General features: G+C 37.9%; 2 protein-coding genes and 1 long non-coding RNA gene across 3 annotated transcripts; 2 read left to right on the top strand and 1 right to left on the bottom strand.

Moving 5' to 3' along the window:
* Window positions 1-3,830: 3,830 nt before the first annotated feature.
* LOC107575250 (uncharacterized) lies at window positions 3,831-6,137 on the bottom strand. Its single transcript, XM_016261663.1, has 3 exons — window positions 5,421-6,137; window positions 4,301-4,498; window positions 3,831-4,208 (listed from the first exon to the last, which is right to left on the bottom strand). Exons 1-3 carry the CDS (start codon window positions 6,135-6,137, stop codon window positions 3,831-3,833), a joined length of 1,293 nt encoding a protein of 430 aa, XP_016117149.1.
* A 4,046-nt stretch (window positions 6,138-10,183) lies between these two features.
* Window positions 10,184-15,842, top strand: LOC107575251 (GTPase IMAP family member 4-like). The gene is made up of 5 exons (XM_016261664.1): window positions 10,184-10,195; window positions 13,609-13,666; window positions 13,807-14,427; window positions 14,497-14,520; window positions 15,754-15,842. Exons 1-5 carry the CDS (start codon window positions 10,184-10,186, stop codon window positions 15,840-15,842), a joined length of 804 nt encoding a protein of 267 aa, XP_016117150.1.
* Window positions 15,843-16,288: 446 nt separating this feature from the next.
* Window positions 16,289-19,054, top strand: LOC107575252 (uncharacterized). The gene is made up of 3 exons (XR_001607827.1): window positions 16,289-16,299; window positions 16,438-16,439; window positions 18,876-19,054. It is a non-coding gene; the product is annotated as an uncharacterized lncRNA (long non-coding RNA).
* The last annotated feature ends 301 nt before the right edge of the window (window positions 19,055-19,355 follow it).

Here is a 19,355-nt window from a genome sequence, read left to right on the forward strand (position 1 = left end):
AGCCTGAGGCTTATTCATTTCCCTTTTGGTGTGAAAAGGCTTTTATATTTGCCAAAAATATAACTTTTTTATTTTAAAAACAAGCAAGCAAGCCCTGTCCAGATTTAAAATGTAATGCAAAAGTAACGTAACACATTACTTTCCATAAAAAGTAACTAAGTAACGTAATTAGTTACTTTTTTATGGAGTAACGAAATATTGTAATGCATTACTTTTCAAATTAACTTTCCCCAACACTGGTAACAACTAATACCACATTGGGGAAAAACTACTAGTCATATTTAGAACCTTAGCTAAAGGGATAGTTCACCCAAAAATTAAAATTCCAAACCTGGAACAACTTGAGGGTGAGTAAATGATTACATAATTTATATTTTTGGCTGAACTATCCTTTAAGTAAAAGTATTATCTTGCATACTCTACTTTTACTCTTAATACCTTAAGTATATTAAAGGCATGTACAGTGTTGTTCTGACAAAGAATTTGTCAGGATGGGTTTGCATTAATATTACTGCTGCACTACTGTGTATGTTGCATTTTACTTCTGAATATGTTCAAGTTTATTAAATTTACATGATGATGATTGGCAGGATATTTTATCTAATGTGGGTAAGAACATAAGGGAAGCTAGGGGAAAATTCATTCATTACAAAATAGTACATAGATACTATTATACACCATCTAGACTTTACAGGATGGGGATAGCTGGAAATAATCTCTGTTGGAAATGTAAGGAAGAAGAGGGCACTTATTTACATATGATTTGGGAATGTTCTTTAGTTCAGCCATTCTGGCGTAAAATTCTGAGAATACTTGAAGAGTGGTTGGGCTATAATATACCTGTGGAACCACAATTATGCCTTCTTGGAGATAAATCAGCTGTGCCTAATATAGCAAAAAATGCTTTTACCCTTATTAAGATTGGTTGTATCACAGCTGCCAGGATGATCTTGCGCAATTGGAAATGCCCCAAAACCCCAGATTTGAAAGATTGGATTGATGGGATGATTGAAATTGCATCATATGAGTGCATGTTGGGGAGACTGCAGAGTGAGGGAGAAATTAAAAAAAACATGGGATCATTTTTGGCAGCAAAATGGTGTGATTGATGAGCAGGACTCATTAACAACTGTCACATTTCCATGTGCTTTTGTTTTATTACATTGATGGTGACTAGTGGCTGAATATGCAATTGTTTGGAAAGGTGAATATTGAATACTGTGGTGATGTACAAAGTTTTGACTGTTGAACAATAAAAAAAAAGTTGAATTATAAAAAAGGTTATTAAATTTAAATTTGCCGACTTCATATACTGTTGGGTAGTTTAATCTACAACAATGCATCATGATGTAAAAACATATTTTTTTAGTGTTGCTGTCTTATGAGGAAAAAGAAAACTTAGTACTTCATATTTGTACAAGAATACTTAACAAATGTACTTCCTTACAGTCCACTACTGATTATTTTGAAAATGAAAGTAACAACATTTATGTCCGAATATTAACAAATTTTTGCTAATTATATCAGAGGCTGCATCTGAAGGACTCCGACCGGTCAAACAGAGCACTGTTCAGCTGTCACAGCTACCGCTGAACATTGAGCTGTACAATGCTCTTTTTTTTAAACTCGCAGTTTTATTTTTGCAAACCTGTCTACATATGATCACCATGGTCAAGACAACTATATAACATTGCACCTTTGTAAGATATCAGTCAGCATTTGAACTGCTGTGTGTGTGTGTGTTTTATAGTTTTTCAAATGTATGATTACATTATTCAAGTAAGAGTTTTGGTTCCTTGCCGCTGTTGCCTCTGGCTTGCTTAGTTGTGGACACTTAATATCCAGTGATATTGTCGACTTGATTGCACAGAGACTATTTAACCTGAACTGAGCTGGATGATGACATCACTGAGTCCAATGATGAACTGCCTTTAACTGAAAATTGAGTGTTTACTATAGTCATTTTGCATTATTGACACGGTTTTCCTATTTAATACTGTGAAGTGCTTTGACACAATCTGTATTGTTAAAAGCACTATATAAATAAAGGTGACTTGACTTGACTTCCAAGCCAATACCTGCATTTAAAGTTGTAATCCAGCAACTAAGGATGCAGCAAACCAGTTTACCTGGCCTCGGTCTTGGCTAAGCTTGAGGAACTTCACCGGTGCAGCCGGGGCTGAAACATTCCTACCATCTCCTCCATTGTGATATAAAACATAAAAACAAAAATGAGCAATTCTGGCTCCACCTATCTATGTCAGGATGGCAGCTTTCCTCACGTACCATTGCTATGCGACATGAGCGGTAATCAGGAACACCTGGTGGCGGAATTAGGAAATCCTGCAAAGGCGGAGCATCTCACGCACTTCTGAGGCCTGGGCCACAGCTCAGGTGACATGCCACGAAGATGGCAATGGCCGCCGGCTCTGCCCACTTTGGGCTTAAAAAATGCTCTTCAGAAACCTACGGGTGACGTCACGGACACTACATCCATTGTTTTATACAGTCAATGGCTTAAACAAACCAAGCTACTAGCTCCAAAACACAATATATTTGGTTAATATTTTTGAAACTGTGAGCAAGCTAGGGTTTAACAAAAGGTAATTCAGCCAGAACAAGGGAACATTTTCTTCAATTGAACCTAAAATGTCACCCCTGTAGTGGCAAATTCACAATCAAAACACCACACTGTGTTTTTATAGCATCAAATAACTACAACCAAACTCATTAGAAAAACGATCACTGTCCCAAATGTTCAATCTTTATTAAGCAATTTGCACAATTTATACTTTGCTTAGAAAGAAAAGTAACAATCCCGTCCTAGCTGTTGTCATACAGAGGGTGCACAAAGATGAAAACCATTAAAGATACGGTTGATAAATCGGTATCCTTCAGTCTCGAAAGACAATGGAGTATCTGCGCCCGGGTCAGTCTGTTGTGGAATTGCAGTGCCTGCTGTGGCTAAACAGTTCAATACGAGAGCGGCAGAGTCTGTTGCAGTTACTACAGGTGAAGCCTGAGACTGCTTCTGTGGGCACTGACTCTGCTCTCTGCGCTGCCTTTTCTCCTCCCACTGGTCCTCTCTCTTTCCCTCGCTCAGCTTTGTGCTGGTCCTTATGGCGAGCCACCAGCCGACACGGTCTACGGTAGCAGCTTCCAAGTCTGCAGGATTCAGGCTTCCGGCTTTCAGGTCACGCTTGCAGACATCTTTGTACCGGAGCACTGGTCTGCCTGTTGGTCGAGCTCGCCATACATGATGTCCTTAGGAATCCGGCCATCCTGCATTTCGGCAGACATGGCCTAGCCAGCTTAGGCGTCTTTGTGAAAAGGAGTGCGTGCATGCTGAATGTTTTTGCCTGGGCCAGCACCTCAGTGTTTGGGACACGGTCCAGCCAGGTGATGCCCAGGATCCTCCTCAGGCAGCGCAGATGGAAAGAGTTAAGTCTGCGTTCTTGCCAGGTGTACATAGTCCACGTCTCGCTGCCGTAGAGAAGAGTGCTGAGGACATTGGCCTGGTACACTTTCATCTTCCACTGGTCCTCTCTCTTTCCCTCGCTCAGCTTTGTGCTGGTCCTTATGGCGAGCCACCAGCCGACACGGTCTACGGTAGCAGCTTCCAAGTCTGCAGGATTCAGGCTTCCGGCTTTCAGGTCACGCTTGCAGACATCTTTGTACCGGAGCACTGGTCTGCCTGTTGGTCGAGCTCGCCATACATGATGTCCTTAGGAATCCGGCCATCCTGCATTCGGCAGACATGGCCGAGCCAGCATAGGCGTCTTTGTGAAAGGAGTGCGTGCATGCGGAATGTTTTTGCCTGGGCCAACACTTCAGTGTTTGGGACACGGTTCTGCCAGGTGAATCCAAGGATCCAGGCAGTGCAGATGGAAAGAGTTAAGTCTGCGTTCTTGCCAGGTGTACATAGTCCACGTCTCGCTGCCGTAGAGAAGAGTGCTGAGGACATTGGCCTGGTACACTTTCATCTTGGTGTTGGTGGTGAGCATGCTATTGTTCCACACTCTCTTGGTCAGGCGGGCCATCACTATTGATGCCTTGCCGATTCTGGTGTTCAGCTCGTTGTCCAAAAAGAGGTTGCTGGAGATGGTGGAGCCAAGATATGTAAAGTCCTCCACTACCTTGAGGGTGTGATCGCCGATGGAGATGCAGGGAGTGCTGCTGTTATCCTGGCCCAAGAAGTGCGAGCGAAGCTGCTGATGAGACGCTGTAGTGCTTCCTCGGTATGGGCAGTCAGGGCGGCGTCATCAGCAAACAGCATCTCCCTAATCAGGACCCTGCCCACCATGGTCTTTGCGCGCAGACGTGCAAGGTTGAAAAGGTTGCCATCGCTCCTAGTGCGAATGAAGACACCATCTTCTGACTGACTGAAGGCGTGGCACAGCAGCAGAGAGAAGAAGATGCCGAAGAGTGTCGGGGCGAGTACATAACCTTGCTTCACGCAGCTTCGGATCAGGAAAGGTTCTGAGGATAAGCCATCGTACTGGACAGTACATTTACATTTTACATTTACATTTAGTCATTTAGCAGACGCTTTTATCCAAAGCGACTTACAATTGGGGGATACATAAAGTGATTCTTCTTAAAGAGGCAAACAGACACAAGAAGTGGTTGTAATACCAAGTTCTTAGACATTGTTCAAATAAGTACAAGCTAGAAAGAGAAGGAATAAATAAAGAGAGAGTTTTTTTTTATTTTTTTTATTTTTATGATTAAGTCAAGTAGCTTCGAAAGAGATGAGTTTTCAGCTGTCTCTTGAAAATTGTCAGGGATTCAGCATTCCGGATAGGGGTGGGAAGATCGTTCCACCAGCCAGGAGTGGTGAACGAGAATGTTCTGGAAAGTGATTTTGAGCCTCTCTGTGATGGTACCACGAGGCGTCGCTCACTAGCGGATCTCAGACTTCTGAAGGGGATGTAAATTCGTAGTAGTGAGTGGAAGTAGGCGGGTGCTGAGCCTGTGGCTGTTCTCAGTACCTTTCATTTCATTGTGAAAGGACGGAAAGGATACGGTAGATAATACAAAGAGAATTCAGTGGAAAATAACAAATATGTAATTTAAACTTGAATGAAGAAAAACAGGAGCAGTGTAGATTTCAATTTATAGACTTTCAATTTCAATTTCAATTTCAAGATTTCAATTTCAAGATCGTAATTCCTATCTCAAAAGAAGAGCTAGTCTAGATGCCAGATAAATGTGAAATAATAAAAAGAAAGAACTATAAACTACTATGTCCTTGAAAAACAACTCCATACAAGACAGTATTGTTTAAAAAAACAATTGCAATTTTGTTTACATGCCATATTTCACATATACTCATTTTCTATGGTGACTTAATGAAATTAATAGGGATTCATATGAAGATAATGGAAATTATGGCTGTAAGAGATCACTAAATCTCATGCCCAAATATTAACATAAATCAGTGCAAATACAATGACAGCACTCATTGCACACAGATATTTTGGCTTTGCAAAACTCTGCAAAAACACTTTGAGTGACTGATCTTTAAACATTTGTAAAGTGTAGCAGCTGTTCTCATTTTCAGACACCATTCGTTGGATCTTCATCAGGAGTTTGGTGACCTGCTCTCTGTCGTTCAGATCTTTGTTGTTCAGTAAGTGAAATCTCCCTCCACACTCCTCTGTTAGTCTTGACAGCTCTGTGTTTTCTCTTATTAGTTGTTCAGGTGGTTCATTTTGAAGCTCATCTCCATGTGTGAACAGGACAAATGTGTGTTTCATGGCATTTTCACCAAACATCTGCTTGAATAAGAACACTGTATCTGCATCTTGCTGACTGAATGTCTGTAAAGGCAGAACCAGAAAGATTGCGTGGATTCCTGGAGAGCAAATGTTCAGCCCTCTCTTCAACTCCACACTCAGATCAATGTCAGTTGAATTAAAGAAGTTTGGAGTGTCAATAACTGTAACTCTTCTGTCTGACACTTCAGCCGTGTGTTTTTGGCATCTGTCAGTAATGGAGGTCAAGCTCCGCCCAGACTGAAACACATTTAGACCCAGTATTGTGTTTCCAGAAGCACTAACTCCTGAACCGGTTTTGCCGATCAGCAGAAGACGAAGATTACGAGTGTTTGACGACAGGTTGACAGTTTGCTCCATCACTGAAAAAACACCAGAAATATTGTCCAAATATTTAAATGTATGATTTTTTCTAATGTTTAGGATACATATTGATACATATTTTACTCTTGAAACAACTTTAAAATAAACAGCAAAATATTCAGCAAAGGCTTGTTAAGTTAAGATCAGCTTGTTGTCATCATGCTGCGGTGCATACTTTCCATAACTTGATCATGTTTTTTTTATTTATTATTATTTGTTTTTTTTATTTTTAACAATAGTGACCATGTAATAATTAACTCATTATGTATCCTATGTCTATTTAGATGCGTTGCCTTACCTTATAGTTGTTGGTCCAAATCTTTGCAGCTAATTGCGCCCAGGTTTGTGTGAGCACTGCACGGAGTGACAGCAGTACAATGATGTTGTAAAATTCACATGGGCAAAATGGCTCCGTGTAGGCTACTTTCACTTTTGATTGACTCGCCCCACTTCTGAACACTTTGTTCTGTATATGTCTCAAGAGGATATTGTGGCATACGTTTTCGTATTTCTTCATAATGAAGAAATCTACATTTACATCAGGCCAGAATGTAGTGTCTCTTGAAGAGAGAGAGAGAGAGAGAGAGAGAATTCACCGTAAGCCACTATTCTATGACACACACACTATGATTATATTCGTAATGTCTTCGAATGACATATGAAATACATGAATACATGACTGTTCTCTGTTATTTAGCAATAATACAACATCTGCTGTCGTTTCAAATGCAGCTCATTGTGTTCAGTAAATTTCCATTACGCTATTTTCTCCTCTGGTGGGTGGAGCTAATGGCATCCTAAGAGTTTATAAATATGCGATTGTTCAGAAAAGCGAAACTAAACTGAACAGTTCGTGTGTCGGAAGATCAGCATTGCAGTGAGTATTTTTATATCCTTAAAAGCGGTTATAACAATTGTATATTCTAATAGCAGATACAACATTGTAGTTTGACATCATTGTCTTCTTTCTAGTCAGTAATTATGAATAACAGACAGACATTTCAGATCTGATATCATTTCCTCTAGTGTAGAATAATGGTGTCAGGTATTGGCAATGTAAAAGACTACCCAGATCAAATCACAATGATAAAAATCAGTTTCAGAGTTTCACAGTATAGAGATCCAATGACAGAAAAACAGTCAGTAGCTCAGTTTGGAGTAGTAGCAGTTGTTTTGAATCAGTGATTCAAATTAAATACTTTATCAGCTCAGCGTCTTTGTGTTTTTATTTCTGTTCACATTTTCATGTTTAATTCCCTAATTGCAGATAGCGTTTTTTTTCTAACAGTGTCATCTAGTGGTCTTTTTATGAACAACACACACAGTCAATGAATATCATTACATCATTTGTGTGTGTGTGTGTGTGTGTGTGTGTGTATACTTGTTTATGTTACACTGTGGGTACCAAATGTCCCCACAAGGATAATAAAACCTGACATTTTTGACAATGTGTGGGAAATCTGCGGTCCCCACAAGGGGATTTATTTTTTTTTAATACTAAATGATGTTTATCTGAAAGTGTAACAATGCAAACATGTTTTCTGTAATGGGTAGGTTTAGGTATAGGATTGGGTTAGGGGATAAAAAAATAACGTTTGGTCAGTATAAAAACAAGGTAAGTCTATGGAAAGTCCCCACACTTCACAGAAACAAATATGTGTGTGTGTGTGTGTGTGTTTAGCTCAAATGAAGTGAAAAAGGAACTGAGGTGGGGGTTGAGCTCCTCAGTTCTTTTTTCACTTCATTTGAGCTAAACACACACACACACACATATTTGTTTCTGTGAATTGTGGTTTTATTTTCTAAATTTTAAGACCTGCTAAGGACCAGATATGTTTTATGATGTCCTGATATGAAAAATAATGGACTTCAATAGGATGTCATATATACATTATTTTCCATATCAGGACATCATAAAAAATATCTGGTCCTTGGCAGGTCTTAAAATTTAGAAAATAATACCTCAGATGAACAGCCTCACGTGACATATTGCACAGTGTCATTATTTATTTAACAGAAATAAAGCCAAGATGGAAAAACCATGTGTGACAAAGTTAGAACACCCTTACTGTTAACATAGGAATAAAAAAGGTACAGTAAGTAACGATCAGGCACTGCTAATCAAATGCCTTTGATTAACTGGTCATCAGCAAGTGTGAGCACCTTTACAACAGCAGCAGTTTTGACAGTTTGCTGGTCTGGAGCCTTCAGGTGTGTGTTAACACAATACCAAAGAGGAAATGCATCAGCAATGACCTTAGAGAAGCAGTTGTTGCTGCCATCAATCTGCACTCTAAAAAAATGCTGGGTTAAAAACAACCCAACTTGGCAACCCAGCACTGGGTAAATATTGGACAGAACACATGCTGGGTTATTTTGACCCAGCTAGTTGGTTTAAAGGATTTTACCCAACATGCTGGGTTGTTTTATTTAAGTCAACTATTGTTTCAAAAATTACACTGGCAACAGCAATAATAAAAAGATAAACATTTATTACTAAGCAAGAACACCCATGGACAAAATATAAGAGAAATTTAATTTATTTGGGTGAATACAGCATAGTTTACAATATTACAAATATTTAAACTCGTTTAACAAGCATTTTAGAAATGAAAATGTAACATTTAAAAGTAGCATTTTAATTTAAGTGTATTGAACCATTCTCTGTAATCACTTTTCACCGAAATAGTGCTATTTCTCATGCCAGTGTGTCGCTGAAATCTGAGCCGGTGAAGGGCTGCTATTCGCTCTTCGCTCTTCGCAGGGGAACTGCGAACTTCAGACCGCCGCCTTGTGTTTCACTCGTAGCTGAAAGATGCCGTGACTGACTCCAAAACCTGCCCGTAAACAAACAGTACTGCAATTAGAGAAGATATTTTAACATCAAAGTAAATTAAATTCAGTATTACAACTATTAAAATCAGTTTGTTGTGCAAGGCAAAAGGCATTTCCATCATGCAAAAAGACCGCTGCTGATGCAACTGATTGACATCTCGTCCTTGAATGTTGTGTTGCGTAAAATAATATAATTTACAGTACAATAAAGACATTATAAATAAAATGAAAGTGTATACAATGCACAATGCATACAACAAATGTATACAAACAGCAATTTCGCTGAAGAAGTGCACCAAATCAACGGCGGTGGTGCTGAGAACCGCTCTCTCCTGTAGAGGACGCAAAAAGTCCATGATCGGAGACAAGCTCAACCCAGCGGTTGGGTAGAAAAAAATAACCCAGAATGAAAAATGACGTAGCAGCTTAGATACAGAAAAACTACACAGCACCTGGGTAAAATATTAAAAATAACCCAATAAAATGACCCAACAAGCTGAACCAAGCATTTGGGTTAAAAAAAAATAACCCAGCATTTTTTAGAGTGTGGGAAGAGTAATACGGCCATTTACAAACAATCATTCCACAGTGAGAACGTTTATTCAGAAGTGGAAGACATTCAAAACAACACCAATCTTCACAGGAGTGGACGTCCCTGGAAATTCACCCCAAGATCAGACCATGTGAGGCTCAGAGAAATGGCAGACTACCCAAGAACTGAAAATTATGACGTTCATGACAGTACAATTAGAAAAATATGGGACAAGTGTGGCATGTCATGAAGGGTTGCCAGAAGAAAGCCTCTTATATCTAAAAAAACATGCATCATGGTTTAGGTTTGCAAAGTTGCATCTGAACAAATCATAAGACTTCTAGAGCAATGTCCTTGTAACAGATGAGACCAAAGTGGAGATGTTTGGCCATAATGCACAGTGCCACGTTTGGTGAAAACCTAAGGAGCATATCAGCACAAACACCTCATCCCAAAAGTCACACATGCTGGTGGAGGGCTGATGATTTTGGTCTTGTTTTGTAGCCACAGGGACCTGGGCACCTCACAGTCATTGAGTCGACCATGAACTCCTCTGTATACCAAAGTATTCAAGAGTCAAATATCATGGACCATCCGTCTGACAGCTAAAGATGGGCCAAAACTGGGTCACTCAACAGCACAATGATCCCAAGAACACCAGCAAATCTACAACAGAATGGATGAAAAGGTAAGAATCTAGGGGTTGCAATAGTCCAGTCAAACTCCAGACCTCATCCTGACTGAAATGCTGTAGTGAGAGCTGTGCATAAACGAATGGCCACAAGCCACAATAAATTGGAGCAACATTGTAAAGAAGAGTGGGCCTAAATTCCTCCAGAATGACGTGAGAGTCTGATAAAGTCATACAGGAATAATTCCTTTAAGTTATTGCTGCTAAAAGTGGATCTACAGGCAAGTGAATCATAGGGTGTCCTAACTTTGTCACCCATAGCTTTTCCATTTTGGCAATTAATTAATAACATTGTGTGCTATGTCATGTTCATATGAGGCTTTATTTTCCAAAGTTTAAGACCTGCCAACGACCACATGTTTTTTTTATTATGTCCTGATACAGAAAACCATGAAATTCAATAAGGTGTCCTATCTTTTTCACATGACTGTATATATAAAGTTGTGGCCAAAAGTTTTGGCAGTGACATCAATTTTGTGTTTTGCAAAGTTAGCAGCTTAAGCTGTTGTGGTGTTCATTCACATTGTTTCTAGATTATTGTGTAGAGTGATCAGATGCATTTTAAATAATTGCTAAAAGCTTCATAGGCCAAAAAATTTACTTTTCACAAAAAAACTAATTTAACTATTTTTTGATCCTGACACAAAATGACCAGCTAACATTAATTATCTAATCATATCAGCAGCACATGTGAAAGTGTGAATGAGTACTAGTCAGGTTAATCAATATCATACTAATTAGATTGTAAGAGCATACTGATTGCTATAGAAGGAGGGAAGAAGTGCTTCCAATCATTGTGTTCTTGTTAGCAATGGTTACCTCCAAAGAAACACGTGCAGCCATCATCGCTTTGCATCAAAATGGCCTCACACGCGAGGAAATTGCTACAAAGAATATTGCACCTGAAAGAACCATTTATCGGATCATGAAGAACTTCAAGGAGAGAGGTTGGACTGCAGTGAAGAAGTCTTCAGGACGTCCCAGAGTGTCCAGCAAGCGCCTGGACCGTCTCCTCCTGAGGAGTCAGCTACAGATTTGTGTCTCCAGCAGTGCAGAGCTTGCTCAGGAATGGTAGCAGGTTGGTGTGAGAGCATCTGCACACACAGTGAGGCCAAGACTTTTGCACAACGGCCTGGTGTCAAGAAGGGCAGCAAAGAAGCCACTTCTCTCCAAGAAAAACGTCAAGGACAGACTGAAATTCTGCAGGAAGTTCTGCAAGGACTGGACAGCAGAAGACTGGTGCAAAGCCATTTTCTCTGATGAAGCTCCCATTCGACTGTTTGGGACATCTGGAAAATCGATTGTTCGGAGAAGAAAAGGTGAACGCTACCATGAGTCCTGTGTCGTCCCAACAGTGAAGCATCCTGAGACCATCCATGTGTGGGGTTGCTTTTCAACCAAGGGAGTGGGCTCTCATAATTCTGCCCCAAAACACTGCCATGAATAAAGAATGGTATCAAAACGTCCTGCAAGAGCGACTTCTTCCAATGATCCATGAGCAATTTGGTGATGATCCGTGCATTTTCCAGCATGATGGAGCACCATGTCACAAAGCAAGAGTGATAAAGAAGTGGCTCGAATATCATTACATTGAAATTCTGGATCCGTGGCCAGGCAACTTCCCAGATCTCAATCCCATAGAGAACCTGTGGTCAGTCCTCAAAAGGCGAGTGGACAAGCAGAAGCCCACAAATTGTGTTCAACTCCGAGAACTAATAAGGCAAGAATGGATCGCCATCAGTCAGGATTTGGCCCAGAAGCTTATATCCAGGATGCCAGAGCGAACTGCAGAGGTTATGAAGAACAAGGGTCAACACTGTAAATATTGACTCATTATATTTTTTGCCAATAAAAGCCTTTAAAACTTATGATATGCATATCATTGTTTTTCAGTATACCATAGAAACACGTGGAAAAATAATCTACAAATACTGAAGCATATGGATGTAACGATTCACTCAAGTACGATTCGATTCACGATTTTGATTTCACAATTCGATTCAGGATTTTTTTAACAAAATTAGATTTAAGACAAATTATAAATAAAATGTGTTATTTTATTATTGCTTGGACAAAATGTTGCACGTTTCTTTGTGAAATTGAAATATAAGACTATAATAATATACTAATATAGCACTTGCATATTATTGCTCTTTTGTTGGTTTTGATTGCTTCTATTGTCCTCATTTGTAAGTCGCTTTGGATAAAAGTGTCTGCTAAATAAAAAAAATATAATATAATGTAAATGTAAATAACAAAACTAAATTTAAATTTTAAAACAAGCCCCGAATCAAATAAATAAGTAACACAAATAAAAAAATATCTTACAAACTAAGGCTTTGTCTGTGCTCTTTCCTTTTAAAATTAGAGGCAACCACTGCATTTTAATCATGATCCAAACAAAGATGCTAAATACATGCAACATGAGCAGTTTTTAATCTAAATTAGATTGTATAATTTCGAAATCTGAAGCAAAAACAGAATGATTTGACTTCAGTTTTTTTAAACTATGCATAAAAAATATCTGCCTGAAACAGAAGCAGCAGAGCTGAATGAGACGCAGATGCACTCTCTGCCAGCAGGTGGCGCTTAAAGCGTTGTAACATGCTTGGATACAGCACTCTGTGAACAGCCAGTTTCTTTGGCAATGAATGTTTGTGGCTTACCCTCCTTGTGAAGGGTGTCAATGATTGTCTTCTGGACAACTGTCAGATCAGCCGTCTTCCCCATGATTGTGTAGCCTAGTGAACTAAACTGAGAGACCATTTTGAAGGCTCAGGAAACCTTTGCAGGTGTTTTGAGTTGATTAGCATGTCACCATATTCTAATTTGTTGAGATTGTGAATTGGTGGGTTTTTGTTAAATGTGAGCCAAAATCATCACAATTAAAAGAACCAAAGACTTAAACTACTTCAGTCTGTGTGCATTGAATTTATTTAATACACGAGTTTCACAATTTGAGTTGAATTACTGAAATAAATGAACTTTTCCACGACATTCTAATTTATTGAGATGCACCTGTACATTCATATAAACTCCTACCCCTAAATTAATCACGATTTGTTTAGCATCTCAACCGATTTGAATCGTCACATATTTGAATCGATTTTCAACCGGCTCGCAGTTAATCGTTACATCCCTACTGAAGCAGCAAACTTTGTAAAACACAAAATTTATGTCACTGCCAAAACTTTTGGCCATGACTGTGTATATATATATATATATATATATATATACATACATAGTTTTTTTAATGTTTTTACAGGTCTTGGAGTGCAGCTGAGAACAAAACAACAGAGGACAATGGTATAAAATCATTAATTCAGGCATTTTTCTAAAATGTCTAAAATTACCGACATATTATAATACTTTATTATGAATGTGTCTGATAATCATATAATCTCATATAGGCTGATAATCTGCATCACAGAGGATTTCCGCTCAACAATCTACCTTCAAATAGTACAGGTGATCTTAACCAACAATCATAATTTTAATCTTATATTGTCTACAGAGACACACACAACATGATCACACATAAAATATAAATAATATGCAGATTGTTGTTCTAAAGATGTATTTTTCTCTCTTCCTGTTGAAACATGTAGGAGCACGACTGCAGAACATTGGCAACATTAATATTGTCCTTCTGGGGAAAACCGGAGTTGGGAAAAGCTCAACAGGAAACACAATACTTGGAAAAAACATTTTTAAATGTAAAAAAAGTCTGAAATCTGTAACACAGTCTTGTGAATGTGGAGAATCGGTTGTTGAAGGCAGACATGTATCTGTAGTTGACACTCCTGGGTTTTTTGACACAACACTTCCAGAGGAGAAGCTGGCAGAGGAGCTGGCACAGAGTGTGTTTCTGTCTACACCAGGACCTCATGCCTTCTTATTTGTACTACCTACAGATAGATTCACAGAGCAGGAGGAAGAGGTATGCAAAGAAATTAAAATGATGTTTGGTCAAGATGTATTGAAATATCTTATACTGCTCTTCACACATGGGGATGATATTGAGCTCGAGACATTTGAGTCAGAGGTAAATGAGCATGAAATGTTAAAAAAAATTGTTAAGAGCTGTCAGGGGTATCATATCTTCAACAACAAAGATCAAACTAACAGAGAGCAGGTGAATGATCTACTGCAGAAGATTGACATAATGACAGAGCAGAATGAAGGAAAACATTACAGTAATGAGATATATGAGGAGGCAAAGAGAACTAAACAAGAGGAAGAACAGAGAAAGAAAGATCAAGATATATGCAGGTGCTTTGGCTGTCGCTGTCAATGTGCATTTAAGCGTTTCTGGCAAAATTGTAAGGAATTTTTCCAAGATGTTGCATACAAAATCCATAGAAAAAGAAATAAACAATACAGACAGTTGTAGTTATCCCAGTAAGAAATCATGCTTTATTTACACAATGTAATTAGAATTTATTTATGTTTTTGATCCATCACACCTTATAACGTTTTGCTGCTTATTTTTTGTAACAATAATCAGATTCTGTCTTTGTCTTTTTTATTTTATTTTTTTCATATATGATCAAATCATTGTATGATACAAAGTTTCAGAAATGTAATGGGTTAGTTGAAACGAAAAGAAAGTTTGTGTTTTGTTCAAGTTCATCTTTAAAAGCTCTGCTGTCTAAGTTAAGTACTATCAGCACTTCCTGCTGTTGTTGTCATGCTACAGTTGGCACATTATGCCAGTGTGTAATGGAGAAGGGTTGCTTTACATTGTGAGAAAGATGTTCTTCAGTGTGAGATCTGCATACTGTTAACTATACAGTGGATCAACACAATTTCTGCCATGCTGTTAAAATCTAGAAATAACATCATTAAATTATTGGAGATAAAACTGGTTTCTTAGTGAAAAGGTTGAGGAAAAACTATATAAAGAGTGGGCAGACACTATAGATTCTCTGCAGAGTTTCTCTGCTTCATTATCTCTGATAATAAAGTCTATCCTCTGGCATCAACAACTCAAGACTTCGAGAGTGATTTCTCACAGAAGCAGCAGAAGCTAACACAGAAGAAGCAGATTTCCTCAACAATAAATCAACAATAAATCAGTTTCAAAGGTTTTTTTTTTTTTTTTTTACTAATATACACATTTAAGCATTTATGTAAGTGAAGCAGAAGAGACCAGAGCCTTACAAATACAAAGTGTCAGGGGTGTGGACTTGAGTCGCATGACTTGGACTTGACTCAGGCTCGAGTCCCAAATTTGATGACTTGTGACTTGACTCGACATAATTAAAGAAGACTTACGACTCGACTTAGACTTCGACAGCAATGACTCAAGACTCTTGGACTTGAGCCCTGTAACTCGGAAAGACTTTATGATCAGATCAGAGTCGTTATCACTCTAGATGCATCCCTGCAGCGTACTTACGCTTGACTGGTAATAAGCCAGAGACTGTGTTCAGGGAGTGCTGGCTGGACATGAAGCCTAGGCTAGTATAAATTAATAGCATTACCTATGACAAAAGAACCGAGATAAGAAAAGGATTCGTGATTCGTGTAGTGACTATCTCTGCTCGTGACAGCGCTGCCCTGTCCGTTTGACCGCAGCCCAGTGGAGCGGATCACTGGTGCTCGCCTCATCATCACCGTGCCCGCTGCTGTTAAATGCTAAACATAATTCTCACGTCTTTTGTTTGGGCAAGCATCAATAATGATCCATTAAAATATAATTTGAATAAGGGTTTCTTTCACCAAATAAGCATTTTATATGTTACTAAAAGATGCCAACTCAATTTTTCTCTCTCTTCACCAGGCACTCACTTTCATTTCTTTTGGGATAAATGAATGCATTCACGTGTTGTAAATCCAATCTGCATAGTGCACATAGCCCCTAAATTTAGCGATCAACTATGCACATTATAAACTTAACATTTAATGTATAACATTCAACAACACTTTAACATTTCGTTACATATATTTGAGAATCTGAATGTCTAATATTTTGACATTTTTTTCTATAAAATGATTGTCTTTTTTACTTTTAGTTAAAAAGGATGGTAGCAAAGCATTTTTAAATGACTGTTTTCTTGAGTTCATCTGCATGTTTCCTCTTTTACTTGTAAAGTGTGGTATGGTAGCAGTTATTTCTTTTTTAACAGAAAGCGTTTTTAAATGTGTTTCATTGAGGTTCCAAATAATGGCTCAGTGGCTTAGATATAAAACCTAGAACCATATATTCTTATGCACACATGCAAAGTCTGTTGCAGTTGTTATTTCTATGAAAGTATTTTGTCTTTGCTATTCTGTTACTTTTTTCACTGCTTGTCCTATTTTGGCAAAATCTCTAAATTGAACTTGAGTAGTTTTAGTGAGGGCACCCATCTCACATGAAATCGAACTGCTATGTCAAACATATTCTACCTGTGTTCCTGATATAAATGACTATAAATTTGATATGGTAAATAATACTGAGACACTAATTTGGGCAAAGAGCACTAATGACGTGTTTAAGACTTGCATCTTAAAGCGGAGGACTTGCAACTCGACTTGGACTTGCTTGTCTTGAGACTCGAAACTTAACTTGGGACGTGTCTTTCTTGACTCGGGATTTGACTCGAGACTAGACTTGTGACTTGCAAAACAATGACTTGGTCCCACCTCTGCAAAGTTTTGTCTCTTTGTAAATGATTATATTACTATATCAAAAGTAAGAGTCGACACAAAGAGCAGATCAATTTAAAATCTCATTCAGTAACACTGCACTCACACATGTGCTAATTCACACATTCTATGCATTTCTGTTTTCTGTCTTTCTATTGTTAACATTTCTATCCATATTTTTCATTCTGCCCTCTGTAGTGTTGCTTTCGTCAATGAAAATTATGACTATATCGTCGTCAACGAACCTTTATCACGTGACGAAAACGAGACGAGACGAAAATGCTGGTCATGTGACGATGACTATAATTAAATGTATAATGAAATATTGTTGACGAATAAAAACGAGACTAAATGTGGTTTACAAAATAAAAACTATACTAAAATGTCTCTTCATTTTCGTTGACCAAAACGAGATGAAACAAAATGTTATAAAGTTATTTCGTCTCGTTTAGTCGCGTTATTATTATTATTTTGCAGTATTTCTGTTTCCTGTGTGTGGCTTCAGGGGCTGCATCAGGTCGCACTGCGCAGACGCAGGCGACGTCACTTCCTCAAGCCCCACTCGCGGAATTATTTAGAACAGTGTTTCCCAACCGGGGTGCCGGGTCTGTCAAGAGCAGGGGTGCCGTGTAAAAAATCCTTTTTTAATATTTTTAAATTGCTAAAATGTTCAAAAAAGCAGCTATTATATAATATCCATTTCTAATGTCGCCAATAATTAGAGATGCACCGAAATTCCGGATGCCGCTCTGCGTATTATCCCGCTCAATGCGTGTGTGTATGGCAAGCCGTTTTAGCTTAAAATATCCCCAGTGTTACTCATCGTAATTGCATTTTTACTAGTAACAATTCAATTAGAGAGCTCTACAGTTAAATTCTTACTAGTAACAATGCCAGTTAGAGAGCTCTCTAAATCTATTTTAACTAGTTATAAATACAATAAGAGAGCTCTCTGGTCTCTAATTCAGTTCTTACAAGTAACAATTATGATTAGAGAGCTCTCTAATTCAATTAGAGATCTCTACAATTGCATTGTTACTAGTAATACTTAAATTAGAGAGCTCTTCAATTCAATACTTACTAGTAAGAATTACAATTACAGAGCTCTTTAATGCAATTTTTATTACTAGTAAAAATACAATTAAAGAGCTCTATAATTCAATTTCTACTAGTAAAAAAACACATTAAAGATATGTTTAATTGCAGAGCTCTGTAATCGAATTAAAGAGCTCTCTAATTCAGTTCTTACTAGTAACAATTGAATTAGAGAGCTCTCTAAATGGAATTCTTACTAGTAAAAACTGAATTAGAGAGCTCTTAAATTGGAGTTCTTACTAGTAAAAACTGAATTAGAGAGCTCTTTAATTCGATTACAGAGCTCTGCAATTAAACATATCTTTAATGTGTTTTTTTACTAGTAGAAATTGAATTATAGAGCTCTTTAATTGTATTTTTACTAGTAATAATTAAATTAGAGAGCTCTCTAATCGGAATTGTTACTAGTAAAAATGTATTTAGAGAGCTCTCTAATTCAATTGTTACTAGTAAGAACTGAATTAGAGAGCTCTTTAATTCGATTACAGAACTCTGCAATTAAACATATCTATAATGTGGTTTTTTACTAGTAAAAATTGAATTATAGAGCTCTGTAATTGTATTTTTACTAGTAATAATTAAATTAGAGAGCTCTCTAATCGGAATTGTTACTAGTAAAAATGTATTTAGAGAGCTCTCTAACTGGAATTATTACTAGTAAAAATTCTGAGGTAGAGCTCTCTAATTATAAATGAATGGAAGTCAATGGAGACATATGACTAGTAAGAATTGAATTAGAGAGCTCTGTAATTATAATTGTTACTAGTAAGAATTGATTTAGAGAGCTCTCTAACTGACATTGTTACTAGTAAGAATTTAATTGTAGAGCTCTCTAATTGAATTGTTACTAGTAAAAATGCAATTACGACGAGTAACGCTGGGGATATTTTAAGCTAAAGCGGCTTGCCATAAACGACCTTGTTTATTGTTGCAAACATACTGTGTAAAGTTACAGTTGTTTAAATAAGAGAAATACCGTGAACTGCTCACCTCTCCTCAGAAGATCGCTGCAGCTGCGTCCGAAAGCTTTGATGACTCTTTGTTCAGGGTTTCTCCTGAAAGTGATTTGTTACTCAGCTCTCACTGAATCCAGGACTGCAGCCGTTGAGCTCAAGAACAAAAAAGAGGGCGTTTCCCAATTCCCTTTTCACACCAGGATAGGTGTTTTTAACTATCCAATCAGAAAAAACCCTAAGAAGAAGCCAAGTGTTATTGTTTTATTTTTACTTTCTGACGTTACCAGATATTTTATTATGTCTAGATCACGAGAAAACAACTTATGTCAAGTTTATGATAAATCAAGAGAAAATAAATCATGCTGCATGCCTTTAGGACATTCATAAACCAGGGAACAAATGCATTTTTCCTGGTGCACAGGCGTACACGTTTAACAAAGTCGCCTTGAAGTTGTGCATCTTCGGAAGTGGAG

This window comes from Sinocyclocheilus grahami, unplaced genomic scaffold (assembly GCF_001515645.1).
Source record: "Sinocyclocheilus grahami isolate Dianchi unplaced genomic scaffold, SAMN03320097.WGS_v1.1 scaffold2528.1, whole genome shotgun sequence".
Taxonomy (NCBI): Eukaryota; Metazoa; Chordata; class Actinopteri; order Cypriniformes; family Cyprinidae; genus Sinocyclocheilus; species Sinocyclocheilus grahami.

Excerpts from the sequence above, each read along its gene's own strand:
- LOC107575251 (XM_016261664.1), top strand. Across the intron at positions 13,667-13,806 it reads TCTACCTTCAAATAGTACAG|GAGCACGACTGCAGAACATT; the intron begins GTGATCTTAACC and ends TGAAACATGTAG. Across the intron at positions 14,428-14,496 it reads TGAGGAGGCAAAGAGAACTA|CATTTAAGCGTTTCTGGCAA; the intron begins AACAAGAGGAAG and ends GCTGTCAATGTG.
- LOC107575250 (XM_016261663.1), bottom strand. The coding sequence starts at position 6,137 with ATGGAGCAAACTGTCAACCTGTCGTCAAACACTCGTAATCTTCGTCTT. Across the intron at positions 4,499-5,420 it reads TGATTTATGTTAATATTTGG|TACGATGGCTTATCCTCAGA; the intron begins GCATGAGATTTA and ends TGTACTGTCCAG. Across the intron at positions 4,209-4,300 it reads GTCTGCGCGCAAAGACCATG|CTTCGCTCGCACTTCTTGGG; the intron begins GTGGGCAGGGTC and ends TCTCATCAGCAG.